Source organism: Toxotes jaculatrix, chromosome 3, assembly GCF_017976425.1.
Source record: "Toxotes jaculatrix isolate fToxJac2 chromosome 3, fToxJac2.pri, whole genome shotgun sequence".
NCBI lineage: Eukaryota > Metazoa > Chordata > Actinopteri > Toxotidae > Toxotes > Toxotes jaculatrix.
Genome location: NC_054396.1, coordinates 16320080 through 16346453, shown reverse-complemented (window position 1 = coordinate 16346453; position 26374 = coordinate 16320080). Strand labels below are relative to the sequence as shown.

The following is a 26374-nucleotide window of genomic DNA, read 5'->3' as shown; positions in this document are numbered from 1 at the left end:
CCCATGTTAAAGTTTTAAAACGATAACATGACATGATGATATCTGTGTTTAGAGCAACTGTTGCCTGTGTGGCTGCATCACATGCCCTCTCTCCTTGTTCTCCTCTTCTCAGGTTACTGTACAAGGCCATCGACTCCAACAGAGAGAACCTTGGCCCCATTTACAACTACCGTGTGGAGATTTCCATCTTCTTCATCATCTACATCATCATCATTGCTTTTTTTATGATGAACATCTTTGTAGGTTTTGTGATCGTCACGTTTCAGGAACAAGGAGAGAAAGAGTACAAAAACTGTGAACTCGACAAGAACCAGGTCAGAATCAGCAGGTTCACAAAGTGTGGCTGTGTGGTAGCAGTGTGTTTATGTGTGTGTTAGGTCAAAACCTAAAGAGAACATAAGCACAACTTAAAATATACTGATATTATATACTATCTTGAGCACTAAAAATGCTTAAATATTTTTTGTTGAGATTTGTTTTCTAGCTGCAAGTTTCTAACTTGTGATAACGTGGAAAGAAAAGCTGTGGCATGATATTCATTATAATAAGTACAGTTTTGGGCATTGTGGCTCAAAACAGTAGTCAAGCTTAGATTCAGATGAGAGTATCAAGTTTGTTCTTAACTCAGAATTAAAACCAGTTTAGTAAATTGTTAAATTCTAATTTCTGTGCAGCGTCAGTGTGTGGAGTACGCTCTTAAGGCTCGTCCGCTGAGGAGGTACATACCTAAGAACCCCTACCAGTACAAGTTCTGGTATGTGGTGAACTCCACTGGGTTTGAGTACATCATGTTTGTGCTCATCATGCTCAACACACTCTGCCTGGCTGTGCAGGTAAGAAGTCATGTTACGTCCCTGAAACCAACCATCTCAGACAAGGAAATCAGTTTCTGTTCAAAAGAATGGAATCTCGTTTGACAGTGAGAGTTTATCAGCACTAGCATTAACGTATAATAATTTGATACACAAGTGAATATAAAAAAGGTTGAAAAAGTTTTTCAGTTTATATTTATTAATTATATTCTTTTTAAACATTTTAAAAAGTCCTAAATATGTACTGATTAAACATCTGCTTTCAAGTTCAACACCATTCCTATGAGACTATTAGAATATATATAAAACATTTGTCCAAATAATGTAGGATACAAGTACTTTCATTAGTATTGGTGCATCAGTCTGTAACAATCATTTTATTATCAGGAACTTAACACTCCCCTTTCCACCCGCCGAACTGCCATAATTACATTAGCAATTTGTGCTAGCACTATATGTAGAATTTAAAAAGTTTTGACATTGGTGACCCCCAGTGGCCATATAAAAAAATGCAGCAATGCAAGCAGACTTTGGGGCTGTTAGATAAACTGGCTGAAAATATGTTTTTTGTTTTGTTTTGTTTTGTTTTGTTTTTTGTTTTTTTGTTTTTTTTAATTTAGTATCTCGTTTTTAAACAATTTCCTTGTTCAAACAGCTTTTTTCATGTTTTTCTTTAACCGTGCCTCTTTATTTCCTTTCTGCAGCACTATGGCCAGTCAGCAACATTTAACTATGTAATGGACATTCTCAATATGGTCTTCACTGCTGTCTTCACTGTGGAAATGGTTCTCAAACTCATCGCTTTCAAACCCAGGGTGAGTCACCCCACAAATGTCTTCACATTCAGCTACTTCCACCAGATCACAAATGTACACTAACAAAAACAGTGACAAAATTACTTGCACGGAAGCACTTTGTTGCAGAGACTTGAGAGACGAGGGGGTCCACACATGTCATCACTGATATCTGTCCGTTAAATTTGAACAGCCAGCAGGCATTTAGATCAGCTTAGCATAAAAACTGTAAATAGGTGGAGGGTTGGGGTTGTCCAACATTAAAAACTGATGTGTCTGCTTTTAGTCACAACATGTCAAGTGCTAAAGGTATATTTTGTTGCCTTTGGACAGATATGAGAGTAGTATTGATCTTCTCATCTAACTCTTAACAAGATTGTGAAAAGGCTTATTCCGCAAAATACCAAACCATTCCTGTAATATTTAATAAAGGAGTAGCATATGTCAACATGTGAAAACTCAAGAGTCAGTGATTGTTTTTTCATTCTCCCCTCGTCTGTGACCAACAGCTCTGTGTTGAGAAGAAGGACAGGATGCTAGTAAGAGACTGTGGAGTGCAGTGTTGACTTCTTTTTTTTTCACTAAAATAGCTCACACTGTTTGTCAAGTTGTTGGCAGGAGTAATTGTGCATGTAATATTAGTATTAACATCAGTTTGCCTTGCACTGAGTACTTTGCAGCTCAACCACAATCTGTTTAAATCACTGCACTATAATCATGAGCCCTCCAGCTGAAGTAGCCAGCAGGGGGTTCCTGTGTGTTTTAAATTACCAGTATAAGTGGATTTAAATTTCAGTGTGAGAGTGAAGACTTTTTGTTTTCATCAATCTTACATCCATCTCGTCTACCACCCCGCTCCCCCTCACTCAGGGGTATTTTGGAGATGCCTGGAATGTGTTTGACGCCCTGGTTGTGATTGGCAGCATAGTAGACATTGTTCTCAGTGAGATCGATGTAAGTAAGCTCAGCTATGACCGGCCTCACCGCTCTCTGACCTCTCTCTGTTCTGTCCTCCTTGGCTGCTGGTTTCAATGGCAGGTCTCCTGTTTCTGGTTTATCTGATTTCCCTTAATGTTTTATCTCCTTTTTTTCTCTCTTTTTGTCCTCCCCTGACCCTGCCATTGCATTAAAACCTTTCCCTCATTCCCTCTCCTCCTTTCATTTTCATGCCTTCCCTGTTCTTCTGCCCCCCCTTCATGGTCTCTCTCTTTCATTGCCATCTTTTCCCTTGCGTGTTCTGTCATGCATTAACAGCACTATTTCGCTGATGCTTGGAACACATTTGATGCCTTAATTGTTGTTGGTAGCGTCGTCGATATTGCTATCACTGAAGTTAATGTAAGTATGACTTTTTTCTGCCTTCCAAGTTGAACTGAAGCCTTACAGGAAAGCCATGTGGCAATCAACACTATTAGGTTTTTTTTGTTTGTTTTTTTTTTTATTTTTGTCCCCTAGTACAGTGGTTCCTAACCTTTTCAGCCTGAGGACCCTTGAAATTACTCTTTTCCTCTCTCATTTTATTTTTCATTTGAATGATCTTAGAGCCCTTAAGGTGAACATATGTAGTATTTCACAAACACAAACAAAAAAATAGGTAAAAAGAAGGCTGAAAAATTCAAACTTTTTCAAAATTTTGTGCAGCAGAAATCTTTTTTTCTCTCTTATTTCTTTAATCATCTGGTGACCCCTCAATTTATTTGCGAACCTCTTGTGGAAACCACTTCTCTAGTGTGTATAGTTCAGTTCGTAGCCATGAGGACTTTGATCAAAATTAAAACGCTATTTGTTAAACTAAGAGCATGCTAAAAGTTTGCAGTGTTATTTGGAGAAGGACATTCATAGTTGTTAAAGTATCACTGGCTTGTTCTGAAAAGCTTCAGTTTGACCCTGATTTATATCCTATTGTTCATCTCTACCAAACAGATCTATAAGTCTGTCTTGCTGGAATTTCGCTTCTGCTAAATGTTTTACTGTCAATGCGCTGCAGTACTGTTTGTTACAGGAATCATGACAAAATGTCTGGTGAATGTGCTGTTTTGTTTGTTAACCCTTGGACGTGGCAGTGAAAATGCGTTTCAAAAACAGGAGTGTCTCACATTTCTGAGGACTGTATTTGGACCAGAGCAGGATGATTTATGACGTGTTTTTCTAATTCTTACTCTTGTTCATTTTGTTTCCATAGAAACTTGTAGAGGCAAGTATGGCAATGACCAAAAATGTTGTTTGTGTGTAACCTGTTGTTTATAACAACTTTATCTTCGGGACCCCTCAACAGTGCGATGGATAAACAAAATAAATTAGTCATCTAATGTTTTATTGACTTGGGCAAAAGTAGATATTTCTAATTTTGCTGGACAGTAAAATATAGATTTCATTAAAATTGAAAACTTATTTGAAAATTCATGTCAAGCCCAGATAAAATAGTGGATGACTACTTCTCTACTTTACGTAATGACAAAAATACTCCTCTCTTTATAGCTTGGCTCTGCACAAAAACATGAAAAATGAAATGTGTACATTGTTGTGTTTTACTTTGAGATTAACTGGAGCAAAAATGGGAAAGATAACAAACACCAGGAATGCTGACAGACCAAATTTTTTTCAAAGTTTCTAGGGAATAGTTACAGTGATGATGGTGCTTGATATAGGTGCAGTGTACCAAAGACTCACAGCTCGGCCTGCCCCTCCTTCCCCCTCCTGAGTGCTCTCGTGTCTGAGCTGCAGTGCTGTTTTTCTGGAGTTATATTTCATGTTTTCAATGTGTTCTCAGTTTCTGTTCCAAAATGTGTGCCTGCATGAGTGTATAAACAAGCACTAACTTTGTTTAAAACATATGGTGGTGGTGTGTTTAGGCTACTTATTGTTATGCATGTGTGTTCTACATGTGTATAGTAGTATGTGTACTTTAAGGTGTGCTATATGTGTGAGTGTATGTATAGCTATGTGTGTTGTGAATGTCGGGGACATGATGTTGATTTCACAAGGGCTTTCATAGTGGTTCTTGTGAGGCTCCTTTCATCTACGTACCATTTACATTTGTTGTTGCATTTGTGGTTTGCGTTGCATGTGGTTGTTGCTGTTTGTGTCATACAGCAAACTGACTAGATCAGATATTATACTGTTCCCTTTAATCATATGTAATAGCTGATCTACACTGCGTTTGCTTTTTAGTCAAGTGACTTTTGCTTCTTGCTTGCTGTTCTCCATTCCAGTCATGAGTTGTGTGATTGTTTAGTTTCTCACTTGGCCACTGTGACCTCTCCAAATGCATGTTGGGAAGTGTCAACCATTCACCTCATCCCCTAACATCCTTTCCATTGTCCCGCCTCTCACAGATGGCGCTTGGCCACCCACTCCATTCCCCTCCGGTCAGTTGTTTCCATAGAGCCTTGTGAAGTTTGACCTTTCTCTTTTGCCATACCCCTCGATCTTTACCTCCAGACAGAATGGCCCTGGAGCTCAGAGCTTGGAAATGTCCATCCTACACAACATTAAGGACTATTTTAATACAGAGTCTGTGAGGTTCAATCTCTCTGTGAAATACAAATAAAAGTTGAGATTTTTAGATTTTTAACTTTCCTTAAAGTTGTGTAGCTTTATTTACACCTGAAGTTATGCACTCATACTGAGGAAAACAGATCAAATCATGGAGTGTCCTGGATATAAATCAAAGCTTTTTCTGCCATAGAATTAAAATTTAAATTAGACTTCAGTTACAGTCCTAAAATTAAAGAAGAAGTCTAAGCATCCTTTCATCATATAGTTATCAGGTAAGATTCTGTGATCATAAAAAAAAAAAAAAAAAAAATCATCAGCAGGTCCTAAAGACCCTAAATCAGTCCTGATTTTTTAACATTTACGCTAATGGTGGTTTGATGCAGCTGAGTTTGAGGTTCTTTGATGATCTTGTGTTTGTGTCTCTGTGAGTGATTGTCTCTGTGTTTTGTTCTGTCTTCCTGTAGTGAGCTCTTAAAGCTCAGAATGGAGCTCATGTGTAGCGCAGGTGTGTAGACTCCAGTCAGGTGCATGAACACTCCTACAGTAACTCTACTCTCTCCCTCTAGACACCTTTCTGCCTGTCCTCTCTCTCCTTGCAGTTCAGTATGACTCAGTCTCTCTGGTTTTATTTTCTGCTCTCTATCTGTGGTTTTCTCCTCCTCCCTTTCTGTCTTTCTCTCTCTTCCCTTTCTGTCGTTCATTCACCTCTTTCTGCACCGGACTGTGAGAGCGCCCTGCTATGGCAGTTTTGTTGCAGGGCACTACTGACATGCATGCGTTGCTGCATTGCTATGAGTTCACCAGTGGCTCCTCATCATCCAAATGTCTTGCGTGTGCGTGCAGTGCTTCCCCAGCAACGTGGCAATGCTGAACGCATGCTCCATCAACGCTGTGGCCAGGATTACCTAAAGAACCTCCTCAAGCTAATTCTACATTTTATCATTTCTGTTCATTCTGCACTTCATACTGACGGTTTGTGAAGTATTGCGCTGAGGGATTTGAATGAAGCCATATCTGTCTGGAGTATCTCTTTTGAGTTTTCAGTGCTGAGCCATCTGATATTACTCTTTTCAGTGTTGAGTTAAGCTCTTCCTTTTGCCGTAAAATTCACATTATCATTATACAGGTTCAGTCCAACCACCACCACTATGACTGATGCTTCTGTTTTATTTTTGCACCTCTGGACTTTTTCTGTGTACAAATGCTCGCTGAAGACTGCTGCTGCAAATAAAACCTGTGTATGGGTGTGGATTTGATTGAGCGACTGTGTAGATAAAATTATTTTATTATGTTTATGTCTCCTTTTTTTGTCAGAAATTTTCATTTCTGCCACTTAAAATGATTGTTTTCAAAAAATAGTGTAAATCATTACAACCCAGAGGAGAGTGAGCATCTTACATGTACTCCAGTCCTTTGATGGATGCCATTAATGATGCATTATGCACACAATGTATGATTTTTCTCCAGTCAAGCCACATGTTAATGTGTATTTGCCTGAAGCTTATATGATGGTTTACAGCAAGAGTGGAGGCTCTGTAAGAATAGTTGACAGTGCGTTAATCATGTCATGAATTCATAACATTTGTTATGTCAGTCAGTTAAATTTTCATTAAAGCGCGCCAAAGACATCTCAACCATAAAACCCATTTAATCCCATCAGTAATGACCATTACACCGGGGAAGTGATAAAGTTGTGTTCCAGTCTTACGTGTCACTACATGTATTTAGGTAATTTCATGTTGTTCGTCAGTCTGACATGCACTTGTTAAGTCCCACATAGGAATGTTAAGCTGTAAACCTGTTGTGCGGCAGTCATTTAAAGTGTTAAGATCATGTTTTCTGTCTGTCATGATATTAAGTGTAAATAGATAGTGATACATGCACAACAGGATGTCAGTAAATGTCTGTCTTTGTCATAGACAACAAGACAGTTTTGTCCTGTCAATGAGAAGAGTAGTGACTTCGTTCTGTCTACGTCTTGACTGACATGTGCTGGCGTTGTGTGATAAAGACCTTTCAAATGTAATGTTTACGTGTTTGGCCCAATGTGTTTGAGACCTGCGGGCTCTGTACAAGTCATTAATACAGGTCTTTGATTTTAAAGCCAACGGAGACTCCTCAGGTGGATGAGATGGGGGTAAGATGCTCCGCCCCCCACCCCCCCACCCGTCAGGGCCATGCCATGTTTAGATTTGCATTTCTTTGTTTGGTATTTTTCTGTTGTCTTCTACGCATCCTATGATCTATTACTTATTCCAATTTCATTTATATTCTCATGATAAGGTTTCCATTCTCTGTATTTTCTATTTTTTTCTCTTACTTTTCTTTTGTTTGTTCATTTGCATAAATCTTCCAAAAAAAATTGCTTTTCATTTTCCTAAATGTTTGGAGTTGTTTCTAAGGAGAGTGTGTCACTCAAACGTGACGCTGTGTGTCCAGTTAGGTGGGAGCGGTTTTGGGGCCGCTCCTCACGTTTGTACTGTTGACACTGCTGCATGGTCTCTGCCACCATTCTTGCGTGGGGTAGTGACCCATGGATGACCCCCCTGGGATCAGGTCACCCAGCTCTGACCTGTGAACCTCCTGGCCGACCCGTTCGGGTTGGTCCCACTGTGACTCCGCATGCAGTGACTCTGGACTGAGGGTGCCATGCTTGTGCAGATGTGTCCTGTCAAGTATGGCAAGGTTTTCTCCAGCATGCTTGCCTCCTTGCTTCCTCCCCTGTAGGTCTGTACAGTGACAGGGCTCCTGACAGTGCTTTGGATGCCAACTAACAGAAACATATCAGCTGTAGCTACACTGCTTGAGAGACTCTTATTTACGTCATATTACTGTTTCTATTAGATTTTGACCCAAAGTACAAATCTACAGCTAAATACAGCATGTGCTGTATATTAAAATTGGACTTTGAACATCTGTTATATGTTGCCACCAGAAAACTAGGTTCACCTTAATGTTTTTTGATGACCTAAAGATGCAGTGCTGCTTTCTCAGCCCATATGTATCTGGTGCTGAGGTCTCAGTTCAGACCTCATCATCCCATAAAGCACAGCCAGGTTCTCTGGATTCGTCACATACACTGTCGGTCTGCTCTCCTCTGACTCTTGCCTGCTTCTCCACAGAACACAGAGGACAGTGCTCGCATCTCCATCACCTTCTTTCGTCTGTTTCGAGTCATGCGGCTGGTCAAGCTCCTCAGCAGAGGGGAGGGCATTCGCACCCTGCTTTGGACTTTCATCAAATCCTTCCAGGTGAGGCGTAGTACCATTATCTGATCAGTGACTGAGGGAAATATTAAAGCCACTTCTATTAATCTTTTTCTATTTTCTTTCCTCTCTTTTGCCTGAAGGCTCTGCCATATGTTGCTCTTCTGATAGCCATGCTGTTCTTCATCTACGCTGTCATTGGCATGCAAGTGGGTAACTAAATGTGATTGAAAATATTTTTCCACTGTCTTATCCAAGTTTATAAGATTGTGGTTGTATTCATGTGGACAATATTTTTTTACTTCAGGTGTTTGGGAAGATTGCAATGGTGGACGGCACACACATCAACAGAAACAACAACTTCCAGACCTTCCCTCAGGCCGTGCTCCTTCTCTTTCGGTGTGTAGGGATTTCGCCTCTTGGTCATATACTGACGCAGTGTGTCTGGTTTAATGAACCTCTGTTGTTGAGTGATTCCTTTGTAACTTTTGTACCTGATTGTTCTCAAGGTGTGCCACTGGTGAGGCGTGGCAGGAGATCATGTTGGCATGTATGCCAGGAAAACTGTGTGACCCAGAGTCTGACTACAACCCCGGGGAGGAGATGACGTGTGGCAGCGGATTTGCAATAGTTTACTTCATCACCTTCTACATGCTCTGCGCCTTCTTGGTACATAATAATTAAACTTATGAAACTTATTTTCTCTGCTTAGTATTGCTTTCTGTACTTTTCTGAAAGCAACTCTAAGATGTTGTCAGACAAGACAAGTGTCAGACTGTGTGTTGTCTTACTAAATTTGACTTCACTTTGTTTCCTTAGCAAACTCCTTCATTCTTCTTCTTTTTCTTATTATTGCATTATTATTATTATTATTATTATTATTATTATTATTATTATTATTGGCATACCAACATATAAGGTGGTTTTTCAGATATTTTCTTTTTCCTCTCTCCAGATTATCAATTTGTTTGTGGCTGTCATCATGGACAACTTTGACTATCTGACACGTGACTGGTCCATTCTCGGTCCTCACCACCTCGATGAATTCAAGAGAATTTGGTCAGAGTATGACCCTGAGGCCAAGTATGTGCTTTACAGTATCTGAAAATATTTCACGTTCAGGTTCCTGTACGGCTGTTTGTCAGTTAATGTCTTGTGTAATGCCTATGTGTTATTTTCTCTCACGTAGAGGCAGAATCAAGCATCTGGATGTTGTAACCCTTCTTCGTCGTATTCAGCCTCCCCTCGGCTTTGGCAAACTGTGTCCTCACAGAGTGGCTTGCAAGGTCTCCTCTCTTCTTCTATTACCTCATTAACAAAGGTCACACAGATGTGCTGATTATTTATCTGGCCTGGTCTATCATGTTAAAGATCTCTGTTTGCTCTCTTCTCTCAGAGGCTGGTAGCCATGAACATGCCCCTGAACAGTGACGGCACAGTCATGTTTAATGCCACTCTGTTTGCACTGGTGCGAACAGCCCTGAAGATCAAAACAGAAGGTACGAGCCAAAAATAAACCACATGACACTGTTGTTCTTCCTAAAAGTACATGAAATGCTTTGCTGATGCATTTACTGAGCCTGTTGTTCTGTTACGTACGTAGTTGTGTGGATTTAAAATGGCTGCAAACTGCAGTGCTGGTTTCTCAGGGACATTTGTTTCCCTGTGGTGCAGGTAATCTAGAGCAGGCCAACGAAGAGCTTCGGGCTGTCATCAAGAAAATCTGGAAAAGAACCAGCATGAAGCTGCTGGATCAAGTGGTGCCTCCTGCTGGTGGTTAGTGGAATCGGCCTGTGTCTGTTTGTCAATGAAATCACATACACCTCATAGTCCTTCTTTCATAATTTGACACACACACAAACCAAGCTAAAGCAGCCTGCACAGAATCACACACACCATCTGTTGCCCACGTTGTTTGTATAAAATTACAGGAAGCTCCAAACTGTTCTTTCATTACAATGTCCTTAGATAAAAAGACACACACAAATGCACTCAGATTCTCATGCACAAGTAAAGCTGTATTGTGCTGTTTCTGCTCAGCTCATGTTCTCCTGGTTGCCCCCTCAGCAGTGTGTTTCTTCCATCTGTGTTTGATCCACATTCCTCCCTCCTGCCCTGGATGCTGGTGGAGGCCACTGACTGCTGGGCTTTGGGCTTGCATGGCCTTGTAGACCACTGTCCAAGTGCATGTTCTGTCTTTCTCACTAATATGTCTCTCTCTCTTTCTTTCCTTCTATATCTGTCTCCTCTCTCCTTCACTGACTCTCTGTTGTCTTAATCTCTGTCCTTTTCTCACTGCTTGAGCTTCCACAGCTTATTCTCCTCACATTTTTATATCTCTGTATCCAAAACTCTGAAACACTTCAGAATATTCTGAAGCAGTTCTGTTTTAGGGTGGTGGCATGGAACTAGTGTTGCCTCTCTCTCCGATCTCTGTCCCCAGCGTGCTTGTTCAAAGTGATTCAGACCCCTGCTTCAGAATGATTCTCACACACTCTTGAAAAAAAAAACATTTATTGGGACAAAATATACATGCAAGAACATGCCCATATGCAATTTCAAGAGTAGTTTTCACTGATTAGCACACATCGTGTTAGAAAAAGGCATACATGAGCATAAACAGGTAAATTTACGCAGACATACTGACATGTATGATGCATAGATCTGCTTTGCTTGCATGTGCTAAAGTAGTAAAGAAAATGTCATTCTTGGACATAGTGTTCAGTAAAGACCACCTCCCTGCCTCCCAACAAAAACATTGAAAATATTTTTGCATTTTAGCAGATGAGTAAACATTTTATCTTAAAGGTAATTTAATAGTAGCTGTTCAAGTTAAATATTATCTAAAGGTTTAACCGTTGTTTTATCGTGTAGCCTGTATGTCACTGCTAAATGCACAGATTCAATTTTTTATTTGTACCTTAGTTTCTATTTTAACCTTAATTCTGCTTGCTCTGTCCTTTTAATCAGTAGCAGAACACTGAGGAAGAATAGACAAAAAAACTGAAAGTAGTTTCTCACAGCTTCAGGCGTCCTATTATTAGGTGTTAATTTGCCGCTAATTTTGCATCTCATTTAATAAGCAAACGTAAGATTTCACTTGGATTATCTAAAGCTTTTCAGAAGTAGAAATGCACACACATGCAAATTGAAGAGACTGTAGCATATATTTGATTTTCTGTTCTCTCTGAAATACAGTGAAGGATCTCAGGTGGTGCAGATTGAGGTACAGTATATACACCATCAAGATGGATGTATATAATTTGGATTAAAATCATTTGGTTGATTGGGGTTGCAGTGTGCCTCACTTGTCTGCAGTCCTAAGGTGATGAACCCAGAATTTCAAGGAGAATGGACGAAGGGAAGAGAAGAGTCTCCCCTTCTCTCTCCCAGAGTACTGTGTGTAGTGACCTGCTGACACAGGAAGCATTTGTGTGGTCTGTTCACTCAGATGATGAGGTAACCGTGGGGAAGTTCTATGCCACCTTCCTGATACAGGACTACTTTAGGAAATTCAAGAAACGTAAAGAGGAAGGCCTGGTGGGTGCTCACCCCTCCCAGAACAACACGGCCATTGCTTTACAGGTGAGTCTCAGAGAGTGTGTGTGCGTCTTCTGAGAGTGTGTGGTGTGTTATGTAAGAGAGAGGGGAGAGAGATTGTTGAACACTGTGTGATAACATGGATTTGCAAGCACTGTGATTTTGTTAAGTCGAGTCTGTATAAAATGTGTCTTTGTGCATTTCATTCAAATATCATCATGTGTGCTAATGTTATGGTTTATGATCCAGCAGGGCGTTCATGATCTTGGTGTACAGTATGAATCTGTAACTGTGATTTATATGTTCCCAGTGTGTGAACTTGTTATTTGTGTCTCTGTGTCTTTAAATATGTTGATGTTAAGCGTGTCATCATCTCCAGCCATCCTTTCATGTGTTTTCTGTGCATCACAGTTCACTCATCGACTCATGAAATTCATATGCAAAGCTTGTTGCCATTTCTGTTACCTTGTAATGTATGATATATGGCTTCAGTGTATCACCATATATCATTGTCAGACTGTAAACATGACCAGCTTTTAGTTTATTTATAATAAACCCTTTGTGAATATTATGATAATTTAGTTATGTACACCTTCAAAGGAGAAAAGGAAGAAAGTTTTTTTTTTTTTTTTTTTCAACTGCACTCACTCAGGCGTATGTAAGGGAAAGCACAGCTGGATGCTACACAAGACATTTCAGCTAAGTAAAATTCAAAGCAGGTTACATTCAAGAGAGCACATTTGTCTGTCTGTGTGTTCTCATCTCTCACAGTCTGTCAGTAATGTAAATGTCAGGTGTTGCATACTCCAGCACAGGTGTGTGTATGCCCAGTATGTGTGATGGTTGTGACTGTATGATGTCAGTTTTCATACTGTGAGTTGTAAGATGAAGGTCCCAGCTGTAGTGCTTAGCTCCTGTTATTGTCATGGTTACAGGCTGGCCTTCGCACGCTGCATGATATTGGGCCCGAAATTCGCCGAGCGATATCATGTGATCTGCAAGATGACGAACTTGTAGACTTTATTCCAGAGGAAGACGAGGAAATTTATAGGGTAAATTATTTTAATTTTACCTGACAGGAGAAATGTTTGTGGCAAAGTTAACATATGTGCTTGTAATGAAGTCCCAATTAATGCTTTTCCATGGTTATATATAAAAGTGCTCTCTCTTTATAAAAGGGAAGTCTCTAATTTATATTGCTACAGTAAGAAGCTTTTTTTTCATTTGGTTTATTTGAGCTTCCTACGTTTTTCCTCCATTCCAATCCCAACAAACTACAGAGTGCATTCATTTTGCTCACATGCGTCATTTGCCATAAAACCAGCTTCTGAACTTATTTTTGCTCATACAACCTTTGAAAAGAAAATCAGCTCACAGACTTAACATCAATAGCACATTTGCTTTGGTGCACTGTATGAAGTAGAGGCCCTGGTGGTTTTACTTTGAGCGTTCCTCCACAGCGTAACGGCGGACTCTTCGGTAACCATCTCATGAATGGTGGTCATCGGCGATCCAACGGGCATCAGACCAACGCCACACAGCGACCTCTGCAGGTGCAACCTCCACCTCACTACGCCCACATGGAGCAGCCTGTGGGACGCCTGTCTCGAGCCAACGCAATGTCCCACCCCAACCACCATCATCACCACCACCACCATCACCATCGCCATCACAACTCCTATGGCAAGTCTCCCAAATCCACCAACATCAACCTCAACAATGCCAACGTGTCCAGTCTACCCAACGGAGGACACCATCGTTACTATGAACACGCACCTCCCAATGGCTACCCAGGTCTACGCAGCTCCTACTATGACTACGACAAGCCCCGGACACCCCAGGGTCAAAGGTATCCACACACTGATCATCAGCTTCTCATCTGCTGCGGGTTCAAACAATGTAGAGCGAGATCCGTCCCCTAACATATCGTATGAAATGCTTAAAGCTCTGTTAAGCAGCCGTTGGTGTATTCTGTGTGGCTTAGGTTATATCTTGTTGTCTCGGCAAGAAAGTGAATAAGTATATTTCCCCAAATTTAGAGAGATTTAAGTGACAGATTTTGGTCAAATTTAATTGATTCGTTTAAATATGATGCACATTTGATGAAATGTCAATGATTATGTTGAATTTGTGTCTATCCCTAGTTCCAAGTGTTTTCTTAATAAGTAAGGCTTTTGTACAGTTTTTGTGAGCAGAAATGCAAATTGAGAGAATGTGGGTACAAAATTAGGCAAATTAGGAAAAGTCCATCACAGAAATTAGCTCACGCAATTCACAGAAAATCACACAGTGATGAGATCTGACAGCAAGTGTATGAGTTTCAGAGTATTTAAGATATGGATTATGGATTTACCCTTCAAGGGCAAGGTGGAAAACTTAAATAGATAAACAAAAAAACAACTGCACAAGTTTTAAATTTCCTCTTGCTCCACTGTTCACCTGAGGGGCTTTCTCAGTCTTTTCATGCAGCTATCTTAGATTGTATGACAGCACATAACTGAGAACTGATGAAATTAGAAAAAAAACAAACAAAAAACAGTGGGATTAGTTATTGTGCACCGAGTGCTTGCTGCAACTACAAGTCTCGAGGACACTATCTGTTGCATAAGTATTTCTTCCCACAGGCAAGACCCAGCTTCTTATCAAACCTTTCCCGTTCACAAACCTCTATTGTAAACCCTTCATTCCATAATGGATCACAAGCCTACTCTCACTCTGACAGTTAACTTCATAAGTGACCAATAGTACACTTATCTCCTAATTTCCCATACTCTGTTTAGTCCACCACTCCAGGATTGGTTTTCCTTTTGTACCACATCAGTTTGGAGGGGAGGCAGTTTCATTGCTGCCACTTTACAAAAGAGAAATATTTTTTACTTTGCGTCTTATCTTAATAATAGAAAATCGAATTGTCAACCAACACTGGAGTCAACGTCCACCATCACACTCTCTCCTCCTCATGCATATATATGAGAATGCTGTATATGTTTCATATACTGTATGATATATATGTCATGCTTTCTCCTTCATTTTCTGTGTTTTCTCCTTCTCCCTTTCTCCTTCCTAACCAAAATGCTTTCTCTTGACCATCCCTCTGCTTTCTTGGACAGAAGGCGCTACTATGAGACCTATGTTAGGTATGTCGTTTCTCTAGGTTTGGCTCCAGCAGTATGTCTCAACAGCAAAAGACGGACTTTATTTTTTTATGTTTTGTCATGTTGACTTGTTGTTGAATCAATGAATGGTTGCATCCTTGCTAAATCAGTGTTATGAGCTATATGCTGGCCAGTCATTTGTCTGGTTATCGTCCGCCTTTGTTGTGACACACTTGTGTCAGTGCCTTAAATTAAAAAGAGAAAAAAACACAAATGTGAGTGGCCAGCATATTGCCGAGAGCAGCCCTGCTTTATGCATGTGTTAAAGTGACGTGCTTGCTTTGAAGAAGGACCCACCAGAAAGCTCGAAAAAGAAGGATATGAGTGAATGTTTTAAAAAAACTGTTTTATGATCCTGTCCCCAAAATTGCACAGTCCTACACCTAATTCACTTCAAGATCCTTAACCAGAAAGAGATTTTTGTTTTAACTGATCTGATAAAGGACATCAAAGTGGGATGTTTAGATGACAGCGTGATGCTCTTCAGCCCGAAACGTCTGCCTGTTGTCTTGGTTTGGGTGTGGTTAGTATTAACATGGGGGGTGTCAGTAGCATTGCTGCCCCTGGAGGCTTGCGTCTGCATGGCAGTGCATGGCCCTATTCCAGTGACCCCCATCCCCCCTCCCCAAATAGCCACAGCATGCACGTTCTGACCCCTGTACCCTGTCCTTCCTTCAGGTCCCACGGAGGGGATGGACGCCACCCCACCATCCGCAGGGAAGAGGAGTTTGATGAAGACCGCTTCTCTGGAGAGTATTACAGTGGGGAGGAGTTTAATGAGGATGACAGTATGCTGTCAGGGGACAGGTAATACTTTCTGAAACAACTTAACAACTTAATCTGGTTTTTTACTCTGCTTTGTTTGCAAAATTTAATCAGAAAGGTTTTGGGATAGTGTGTTCCAAACCATGTCTCCCAGCAAGCCCTTTATTCAATGTGTTGACAGGTATCAGAACAGTGACACAGAGTATGAGACTCCCAAAGGTTATCATCACCCTGACAGTTACTATGACGATGATGAGCAGCCTCTCTACCGCGACTCACGGAGGTCGCCAAAGAGACGGCTGCTTCCTGCCACACCTCAAGGTATTTCCTTAGCAACATACTCACCTTCCGCATGAGTTACAAGTTACAATATATGTGTCTAATATGACATTATCCTTCATAAGAAGAATCCGTTTCAAATAATGTAAAAGAAAAAAAAAAAAATTTTATGCACAATGAGGAACACAGCATAGTGTTCATTGTTCCTGCCAAGATGGCTGTTAAACCATTCAGTTATCCTGAAATCATGAAAATTTAAAACTACAGACTGGCTACAAAAGTTGTCCTTTTGTCTAAATGCACACACATTGACTCCTTTCACTGTATGATTGATCCACTCACCCAGTTTCATATTCCTGAGTGTTTGCAATGTTAAAGTTTTGCATGCTGCTAAAGTTTCCTGCATGATGTCCCTCACTGGTCCACTGCTGGCTTGTTCAGGTCACAGGAGGCCCTCCTTCAACTTTGAGTGTCTGCGCAGACAAAGTAGCCAGGACGAGCTTCCACATCAGCGTACTGCTCTACCACTGCACCTTATGCAGCACCAGGTAACACAGGCACACTTACTGTTTGCTCACAGGCAATGTTTTAAACACTGTGTCATGTTTCATCTTGTTGGGCTGCCTCCTCTTGTGTTGCCACAAACTTTAAGTTGAACTGATCACATTTTTTTAATAACTAAGTATCGCAGACATTTGTTGAACCAAGGAAGCTACTGTTTACTGAACAGCTTACATGCTCCTGGAGTGGAGTGGCAGTAGTAGTGGTGTAAACGTAGCACAATTTGACAATACTACTCCAACTGCCTGTTATGCTGCTCCGTATTAAGCTTGTACTGCTGTATCTCTCCTGACGTTTCAGGTAATGGCTGTAGCAGGCCTGGACTCCAGCAGAGCCCACCGCCTCTCCCCGACCCGCTCCACCCGCTCCTGGGCAACTCCCCCTGCCACCCCGGCCAGTAAAGACCAGTCACCATACTACACCCCTCTCATCCGTGTGGACCACCCACACAGGGAGAGTGCTGCTAGCAGCCAAGTGTCTGTGCGCAAGAGCTCCTGGTATACAGATGACCCTGAGTTCTCCCAGAGGACGTACTCGCCTGTCCACCTGCAGGTGCCACCTGAGTACCATAACCAGTACCACCAGAAGAGAGGCAGCGCCACCAGTCTAGTGGAGGCGGTGAGTTTGAAGCTGTTTGGTGACATAGGGAGGTAATAGGTGTCCTTGGCCAGATGATTTGATCTAACACATTTTAAAATTTATCTTGTTGTCAGAACAAAATATTACTTGCAAGATAAGCAAAACAAGATCCTGAAAATCCACTGTAACATATTTTTTCCTTTTTTTTTACTGTCGAGCAGGTTTTGATATCAGAAGGGCTTGGGAGATATGCCAAGGATCCCAAGTTCGTCGCTGCCACAAAGCACGAGATAGCAGATGCATGTGAGATGACGATAGATGAGATGGAGAGTGCAGCCAGCCACCTGCTGAACGGTGGGATGGCCCCGGGAGTCAACGGAATCAACGTGTTTCCCATTCTGACTCCAAGGGACTATGAACTGCAGGACACCGCAGCCAGCTACAGTGACGAGGAGCCAGAGACAGAACCCAGAGCTCCTTATGAGGAGGACCTGGCAGATGAAATGATCTGCATCACGACTTTATAGCACTGGCTGCAGAAATCTGCAAATTAGAACCTTTGTCAGACTACAACCAGTGAAAATAAAAAACGAAATGCATCTGTTGGCTCCCACCAAAAGAAGTGCCTTTTACATTGAAGAGAAAAGGCATATAGAAGAGAGACACATTAGTCCCGTTCATTTAATTGTTCTCTGCCTGCCAGCAAAAGGAGGTCACAGCGCAGAGCCAGATACCATCCCTGCTGTGCACAGAGGGACTGACTGGACCCTCCTGTCAAAGGCCTTGACTTGGAGGTGACATACAGGTTGAGCCTGCAGCCAATCAGAGACAAGGACAGTAATGCCAGTGAAAGATGGACCAATTGGCAAAGGTGTGAGATACTCTATAGGACGGGTCTCAAAGGGTGATGACAATCAGATGTACGATGTCATTACCTCAGTCACTTTATTAAGGTTTGGCATATCATGCAAGTTTTCAATGCAAGCATAGAAAGGCATATCTCCTCCCTTAGTCGTTAGAATAACTTGATCCCCTTGTTGTTAGAAAAGATCGTGTAATGATTGCTACAGCTGAGTCAAAAGGTGAAGAGCACCAGTAGAGTCGTACCAGATTATGCAGGAACTAACTGTCCTACTTATAGCATCATTCAACTTGAGATATGTACTTTTGAAGCGACAAAAAGCATTTGAGACAAATGCACTAGCAGGCAGGTTATTTTAAATTTTAGAATAGCCTGGTTAATATTTCATAGTTGATATGCTGTAAATTGTATTATATAACAAAAGAAACTTTGTAAAGAGATATTCTATATTTTGTAATTATGTATCATTTAAAAGATCAGCAATATGGACCCTTGTGACTCCTGTTATGCTATAAGAGCAGACTTGCATTATTTTATTAAGTACTATATTCTGATATTTGTTTGCCTTTTATTTCTTTGCTAATATGCACCCTTTATTTTGCCTACGGAACAGAATTTTTAAGAGGTTCTGCTTGTGTGACAACACTACTGCACAAGATATGCAAATGGCTTTGATTTCTCTGCATAGGAGTATGTGTGTTACTTCATCAAACCAACACCAGTTGCATAAGGTAAAGCCCCCTTTAAAGGAGCATTTTAAGAAGGCAAGCCTCAAGGATCCAGTGCCGAAATTTTATACAGATGTGATGAACACATTTGTTTGCATATTTTGTGCAGGGCATGCACAAGAATTTAAAATGCATAGTGCATTAACAATGCTGCTTTTTTAGTTGGTTTCAAAGTCAGACCTAGGTTTCGTCAGCCCCTACTGAAATGCCTTTTTGCTGCTGAAAGAAGGAATAGCGATAGATGGTAATAACAGGGATAAATTAATATTTCTCATAGCTTGTGCTGGGATTTTCCACGACATACGGTTCTCTTTGTGGATCATGGTGTGATTCCATTCAACCTTTGTACTGAATATTCACAGTCACATCTTAGTCTTCATGTAGTGTGCGAGGGCTCGGAGCCTGTGGTGGCAGGAGACGCACACATCCAAAGGTCAGAAATAGCTGAAACATGCGTTGCAGGTGGAAGGACAGAGGGTGTCCTGGTGTCAGGATGCTGGAGAGAGGCTAAGCAATACTAACCCCCCCCTCGCCCCTTTCTCTCTCAGCCTGCCTGGTTCCTGCATACAGTATACCTCGTTAGGCAACGGTGACAACATATCATTGTCTCAGCTTATCCGTCTGTCACAGTGTCCCACAGTGAAGTCTGAAAGAGATGAAGGTGGGGTTGAACCTGGACTTTGCGTTTTTCCTCTAATCATGTTTATTAATGAGACCAGGTGGGAAAACTCACCCTGGCTGCATGAAAAGGAGCAACTGATGCCCACAAGCCGGATCACAAACGACAAAATATCTTTTCATTTTATCAGTTATCATTTATAGATCTATCACGATAAGGATACTGGACTAAAAAAAAAAACCTGAAACGGGCTTTTTCAGGCATTACCATGGAGAGTTTGAATTAGCACCGTGGATATTTAGGGTAAATGTGAGCTGTTGTTCATGAGTGTTTGATTTGTAGGCGAGTGCATACTGTACTCTAATTCAACCGAATACTGTCATGAAAATGTAGGTTTTCCATTTTGTGTGCACATTGAAAGGGCTCTTTGAATTGTTTGTGAGTAAAAAAAAAAAAAATGTGTTCTAGTCCTTTTGTTGATGACTGTCATATAAAAGGACCAATGCACATAACAGGCACATTGTACTATTCGTAGCAATTACAGTACTGATGAACTGAAGATATGCATTATTTTGTAAACACTTTTAAAAGTTGTGTTAAACTAAAGATGAAAAGAACTTACTTTTACCTCATGTCAGGGATTCCTGAAAAAAAAGAAAATAATGATTTGGTTCAGTCTATACCAATGGTATTTAAATATTAGCACATAGCTGTTTGTCTTTGCACAAGTAACTGTATAGTGCTTTTGTTTCTCCTTTTTCTAAACAGATTTGTGTATTAAGGTGAGACAATTTTGTACTTTTTGTGACCGTGTGTATGGTTTAGTGGAATCTATATTTGTCATTTACACCTCACCTTACAATGCTGGGAATGAAGGAGTATTAACAAATATTTTCAAGGTGCACTGTTCCTCTGTTCGTGGGTAAGGGAAAAAAATGAAATGGTAAAGTACCAGTTTACAGAGAAACACATTGATTTGAACATTTCTATTAGTTTTCTTCATATTGTTATGATTATAATTACTATAACAACTATTAATGTTCTGAAAGCTGTATTTAAATAGAAGATAATGTAAAATATGTACAAAAGTATGGAAAGACCCATGGTAATGTTCTCTACTTGAAAGTCTTGATATTTGCTCCTTAATGTTTTTATTCAGTAAACATCATTTCTCTTAGTAGCAAATGCTTTACTATAACCCTCTAGGTTTTGTATCAATACATTTTTTGGTATTTTTCATTTTATTTTGGCCTTGACTTTATTTGAATCAATACTGAGATTTTATTTTCTATTGATCATCATTGAATAAACTTATGCTGAATTACTGTTCTAATTTAGAGACACTAGTTCTTCTAGACACAAGTTTTTCATATATACTATAAATTCCAAACATTCAAACACTGTAGTCAGTCGAACACTGATGTCTGTGTAGCAGGTGGAAAAAAGGTTGTGTAAACTGAATTGTACATATTTCAGAAAGAGATCTTTACAATGGATGATTGTAGGCATGTGTAAACTTCAGGCGGGAGATACTTTGTTGGTTGAAGTCTCCACAGTCGTTGCCGTCTCTGATACCTCATCCTGCTCCCAGGGCTCTTTCCCGCACAGCAAGAAGGACACAGCATATTTCTGAAACTGTAGAGGACAAAATGAAACACTACAAAAGAAATGTTCAGCCAAGATAGGCATCCGTTATCTTCATTTTAGGTCCTCAGTAAGTTGCTTAGAGGAGCCCATGGTGGCTGAGTATTACCACAAGGTTGGAGGAGTCAGAAAATTTATCATCAACTCCTGATGACCATTTCTTGACCTGCTTTACAAACCCTAATGAGTCAATTAAGTTCTGATTGTTTTACAAGTAGTTTGTTTCCTCCTTTTCCTGGGCTGTATTTACTTATTTTTCCCTTAAAAAGGTAAAATAATGAAAAATAAATTCAAATAAAATAAATAAAAATATGTAATTTGCCCAGGGGTGTGTAAACTTTTGCATACTCCTGAATATATATGTTCAGTCTTTATAACCAATTTTAAAAGTTCCCTGTTAAATGAGCACAAATTCATATGTTCTAAGACAAGATACTAAACTCTCTTTTGATAACACTAGATGGTGCTGATGACCCAAAGGAGCAAAGCATTTCATTAATAAGCTTCCCCCAATGCAGTTTATCTTATATGGCTACACTCTATTACGCTAATAAACTGCATGGTGTTACAGTACCTGTTTGTTGAGGTAGATGTAGATGATAGGATTGTACACAGTGCTGCTCTTTGCCAGGTAAACGGGCACTGTGCCAACCAGAGGGTGAATCTCCACATCGGGGCTGTACACTACCAGCATGGCCAGGGCAGCATAAGGTAACCAGCTGATCAGAAATGTCAGGACCATCAGAATAACCATAGATGCCACCTTCATCTCTCCCTTAGCTACTGCACCACCTTCCAAACAGGCCATCTTTGATACCTGAATGAAAACAGAACCGATACAACAATGTAAAAAGATTAATTCGCAGGTGGACATTCAACATCTTTTGCTTAAGTAAAAGCATAGAAGTATTATCAGAAAAGGCTCTTAAGGGTAACAAGATAAATCTTATGGGTTGTGACATGATAAATGGGATGTGAAAAAACGAAGAAACACCATCCTGCAAGGGAAATTTGTATTCATATTTTGGGTAAATTATAAAAGAAATGTACAATATTGGCTTTTTGTAAAATATTTGATAATTTGATCTCTTTAGACCACAAACAATGCTTTAAGAACAATGATTTAAGTCTGGAAGAAGTTCAGGCCTCTGAATTGGGCAACAAAGGAACCTGCTTTTTAGTACAGGGTCACAAGCTGAAAAAGTTTTCCCTTTTTTTCCCTTGTTTTTTTAATGTACAGTTTTAATCTGAAACATAACTAGAAATTGTTGAGGTCAGATAAATGCAAAGTAATGGAAAGTAGAATATTTCCCTCTGAAGTCTACTGAAACGGAAATTTATGGCACAATAAATTGGAATTACTCACAAGCCTGAAATTGTACTTCTTAGTACACTTCTTAAATACCAACATTGTGAAACCAAGTGTAAATATATGCTCACCTGGTGTAATGTCCACATTAGTTTTGTGTAGGATCCCAGGATAATGGCAAAAGGAACTGCAAAACACACTGCAAAATAAGCCAGGATGTAGGAGACATTTTGAGGGTCTCTGTTGTGCCAGTCTGGTGCACAGGATGTCCCGACCCCCTCCAGCTCATACCTGCCCCAGCCAAATAGGGGAGGTAAGTTCCATGTGAGGGACCACAGCCAGGACAAGACAATACCTCCAACTGCATGCTTCTTTTGGAAGGTTATCTGTCCCAATGGCTTACACACAACAAACATCCTCTCCACCGCGATTAGAGCAACAGTGCAGAGAGATGTGATGCCTGCAGACAGTTGATAAAATTATGTAAGCACAGTGATTAAACGGATATTTCTTTTTGTTAAACAAAAAAACATTTATTATAAACATTAACTAATCAATGACATCTCATTTTACATAAGAAAGGATTCACAGTTTTACCATAACTCTATGCATTAAAGAAACTACTTAGCTGAGCTGTTCTCCTCTTTTCACTCACCAAACAAGGACACTGCAAAGCCCTCCATCACACAGCCTGTTCTTCCCAGGGAGAAGTACCCCTGGGCGTTGTTGACCACAGACAGCACCCCTCCAGTCATGGCTGTGCCCAGGTCAGCCACAGCCATGTTCACCAGAGCGTAATTGAGGGGCTGCCTCAGCTGCTTGTGCATGAGGGACACAATAATCACTGTAGCGTTGAGTATGATGGCTGGACCGGTGAAAACAGCCATAATGATGGAGAGAATAATGAAGCCAGTGTGTGACAGAGGGGGTTCCCCCTGTGGGTCCAGGTATGAGGAAGCATTTGGTAAAATGACAAACGGCTGCATGGACACAAAGCTTTAAAAAGTGGTCAGATAGTGTCTTCTTCCCCTGGAGCTTCTAGATGTGCAATATCTCACCATTTGAGTGTGACAGCTGAGATTAGATGCCTCAAGTCTAAGAATAAATCCTGCAGATCTGGACTTAACAAAGAGTAATTCCTCCAAATGATGATCCTTGATCCTTCACCTTTTGCTTGATTGTGATACAAAGACTTTACACTCTCTGACCACTCGCAGTATGTCACAACACACCACACCTACCGTAAAGGTTCACAAGAGCTGATTATGTGTTTCTGGTCCTTTTTCTTACTGCCTGTCAAACCAGAGGTCAGTGAAAGTTTAATACTTCGAAGTTAAATACTGATTACTAAGTACAGTCAAGTCAGTATATTTATAGGACACATGTAAAACAGCAGATGTTTACCAAACTGCTTTAGAGAGCCATAAAAATATACAGAACAGGGGTCTTCAAAGTTTTTCAGGCCAAGGACCCCAAAACTGATGGAAAGATGGAGCACTACACCAACAAACCAACAAATGACAAAAGTCACTCAATGAGACATAGTGTGTGTTTACAAAAGTGTTATGATTTAAACATTATACATTACTGTATTAATGCACTGCACTGCACTGCATGAATGAAAACATTAGATAAACTTTGACTTCAAGTTTATGTGGGATGCATTCCCTTTCTATTTATGTCTTAAAGATGATGGTGTTTTCTGGAGGTCAGCTTAAGAAAAACAGTCCCTGCAGTGAGATCCCATTTAACCCCACTAGTATTATCAAAATGGTGAAGTAACTGGTTAAGCTTTTATTTATGAACACAGAACACAATGTAATGTGCTGTCTGGACTTAGGATCAATGTGATGCGCTATAAATATAAAGCCTCAACTAAACAAATGATCAAACACTGAGTGAGACTGATGCTGAGTTACACTCATGACAACAACAACCTGAATTCAGAAAAACAACAGTAAAGGATGGAAAGGTTAATGTGAGTCAGATATAGTATAACATTTGAACGTTAGGCTCAAGTTAGGATTGAGAACTGTCACGATACAGTGTTTTACCACTACATTGTGAATTCCTATATTTAACACATCATAATTTTTGAAAGCTTGACAGCAGTGATGTAAAGCACTTGATTGTGCATGAATAAGACAAATTAACAACACATGGTGCACTGAGATGTGAAGTAATCTTTCTACCACCAAAGGTCACTCTGTCATCATAACACTGTATGTGATTGCATACCACTGGATGACAATAAGTTGACTGTAGAAGTGTTGGTCCGAATTGAATTATCCCCGTCTGCTGAGGGTATGAGGTGAGGTTAAGCCCCAGGACTTAACAAGAGAGCATGACAACAGGTGTCCGGTGCATAACCTTCTAAGAGGTTTATGTCCAATCAAGTCAAGATGGAGATTACAGTTGTTTGGGTTGAGAGTTCAAAAGAGGTCTGGCTCTGATTATAAACCTTTGTGTACCTTTATTTTAAACAGTGGCCAAATTATATTTGCATTTATCATTGTTTTCATAGGCCTCACCATAAACTGGTCACAGAAAAAGCTTTACAGGTTAACCATGTCCTCTGAGAATCACCACTTTAATGTGGTGGAGGGGTTTGTATGTCCCAATAATCTTAGGAGCTAGGCAACAGTCACATACTCTTACAATGCCCAGTGGAGGTCCCCTCTCGCGGTCCCAGGACCCGATGAGCCCTGTGCGCTCCCGCCTTATTCTATTGCTGTGTCTGAGGCAAGTCCGTGAGCGAGGGGCATGGCGCCTTATTCTATTGCTGTGTCTGAGGCAAGCCCGTGAGCGAGGGGCACGGCGCCTTATTCTATTGCTGTGTCTGAGGCAAGCCCGTGAGCGAGGGGCATGGCGCCTTATTCTATTGCTGTATCTGAGGCAAGCCTGTGAGCCACGGGCATGGCGCCTTATTCTATTGGTGTGTCTGAGGCAAGCCCGTGAACCAGGGGCATGGCGCGTTATTCTATATTGATGGCAGGCTCTCATCTGTAGCAACTCCGAGAGACCGTTCCTTGTGGATGCTAGAGATGAGAGCCGCAGCCGCAGGCTCTCACTGTGAATGCTACAAGATGAGAGCGGCGAGAAGCCTTGGGGGGGTGTGACCACTAGGAGGCGCACGGACAAAAACAGAAATACAAATATGTGTTGTAAAAGAAAAAAACCTAATGAAGGAGAAAATAGATTTTCCCTGAATTTATTATGTGACGGTTTTTGAGGAGAAAACCCATCAGATAAACTATTTTTCAAAGCAAACTATTTTTACATATCTGAAGGACATTTTGAGGTAAAAAAAAAAAACGTCATAGTATAGTAAGGCGTCAAAATCAGACAAAAAAAGTCTAAATTTTTTTCGACCTCAAAATGTCATAAAAAACATCATAGTATAGTATGCCGTTTTTTTCGGGCAAAAAAAGTCAAAAAAATTTTTGGCCTCAAAATGTCATAAAAACGTCATAGTATAGTATGGGGTTTTTTTCGGGCAAAAAAAGTCAAAAAAATTTTCGACCTCAAAATGTCATAAAAAACGTCATAATATAGTAAGGCGTCAAAATCGGACAAAAAAAGTCAAATTTTTTTTCGACCTCAAAATGTCATAAAAAACGTCATAGTATAGTAAGGCGTCAAAATAGGACAAAAAAAGTCAAAAAATTTTTCGACCTCAAAATGTCATAAAAAACGTCATAGTATAGTAAAGCGTCAAAATCGGACAAAAAAGGTCAAAAAAATTTTCGACCTCAAAAAGTCATAAAAAACGTCATAGTATAGTAAGGCGTCAAAATCGGACAAAAAAAGTCAAAAATTTTTTCGACCTCAAAATGTCATAAAAAACGTCATAGTATAGTAAGCCGTCAAAATCGGACAAAAAAAGTCAAAAAAATTTTCGACCTCCAAAAGTCATAAAAAACGTCATAGTATAGTAAGGCGTCAAAATAGGACAAAAAAAGTCAAAAAATTTTTCGACCTCAAAATGTCATAAAAAACGTCATAGTATAGTAAGGCGTCAAA

General features: G+C 40.3%; 2 protein-coding genes across 2 annotated transcripts in view; one reads left to right on the top strand and one right to left on the bottom strand.

The window, feature by feature from the left end:
* The window catches only part of cacna1da (calcium channel, voltage-dependent, L type, alpha 1D subunit, a), a 54494-nt gene extending 36778 nt beyond the window's left edge, over nt 1-17716 (top strand). Inside the window, exons 27-49 of the mRNA XM_041034852.1 lie at nt 113-314; nt 675-833; nt 1517-1627; nt 2861-2944; nt 3789-3800; nt 7209-7241; nt 8227-8355; nt 8454-8519; nt 8618-8709; nt 8820-8979; nt 9266-9393; nt 9500-9596; nt 9707-9809; nt 9985-10086; nt 11762-11895; nt 12786-12902; nt 13311-13699; nt 14961-14987; nt 15684-15812; nt 15952-16091; nt 16491-16597; nt 16911-17228; nt 17411-17716. Coding sequence (XP_040890786.1) covers nt 113-314; nt 675-833; nt 1517-1627; nt 2861-2944; nt 3789-3800; nt 7209-7241; nt 8227-8355; nt 8454-8519; nt 8618-8709; nt 8820-8979; nt 9266-9393; nt 9500-9596; nt 9707-9809; nt 9985-10086; nt 11762-11895; nt 12786-12902; nt 13311-13699; nt 14961-14987; nt 15684-15812; nt 15952-16091; nt 16491-16597; nt 16911-17228; nt 17411-17716 — 3145 coding nt within the window. The remainder of the gene's footprint in view (nt 1-112; nt 315-674; nt 834-1516; nt 1628-2860; nt 2945-3788; nt 3801-7208; nt 7242-8226; nt 8356-8453; nt 8520-8617; nt 8710-8819; nt 8980-9265; nt 9394-9499; nt 9597-9706; nt 9810-9984; nt 10087-11761; nt 11896-12785; nt 12903-13310; nt 13700-14960; nt 14988-15683; nt 15813-15951; nt 16092-16490; nt 16598-16910; nt 17229-17410) is intronic.
* A 3200-nt stretch (nt 17717-20916) lies between these two features.
* Nucleotides 20917-23337, bottom strand: LOC121179581 (parapinopsin-like). The gene is made up of 4 exons (XM_041034494.1): nt 23007-23337; nt 22483-22811; nt 21617-21859; nt 20917-21033 (listed from the first exon to the last, which is right to left on the bottom strand). The coding sequence occupies exons 1-4, from the start codon at nt 23335-23337 to the stop codon at nt 20917-20919; spliced, it is 1020 nt and encodes a 339-aa protein (XP_040890428.1).
* Nucleotides 23338-26374: the final 3037 nt, after the last annotated feature.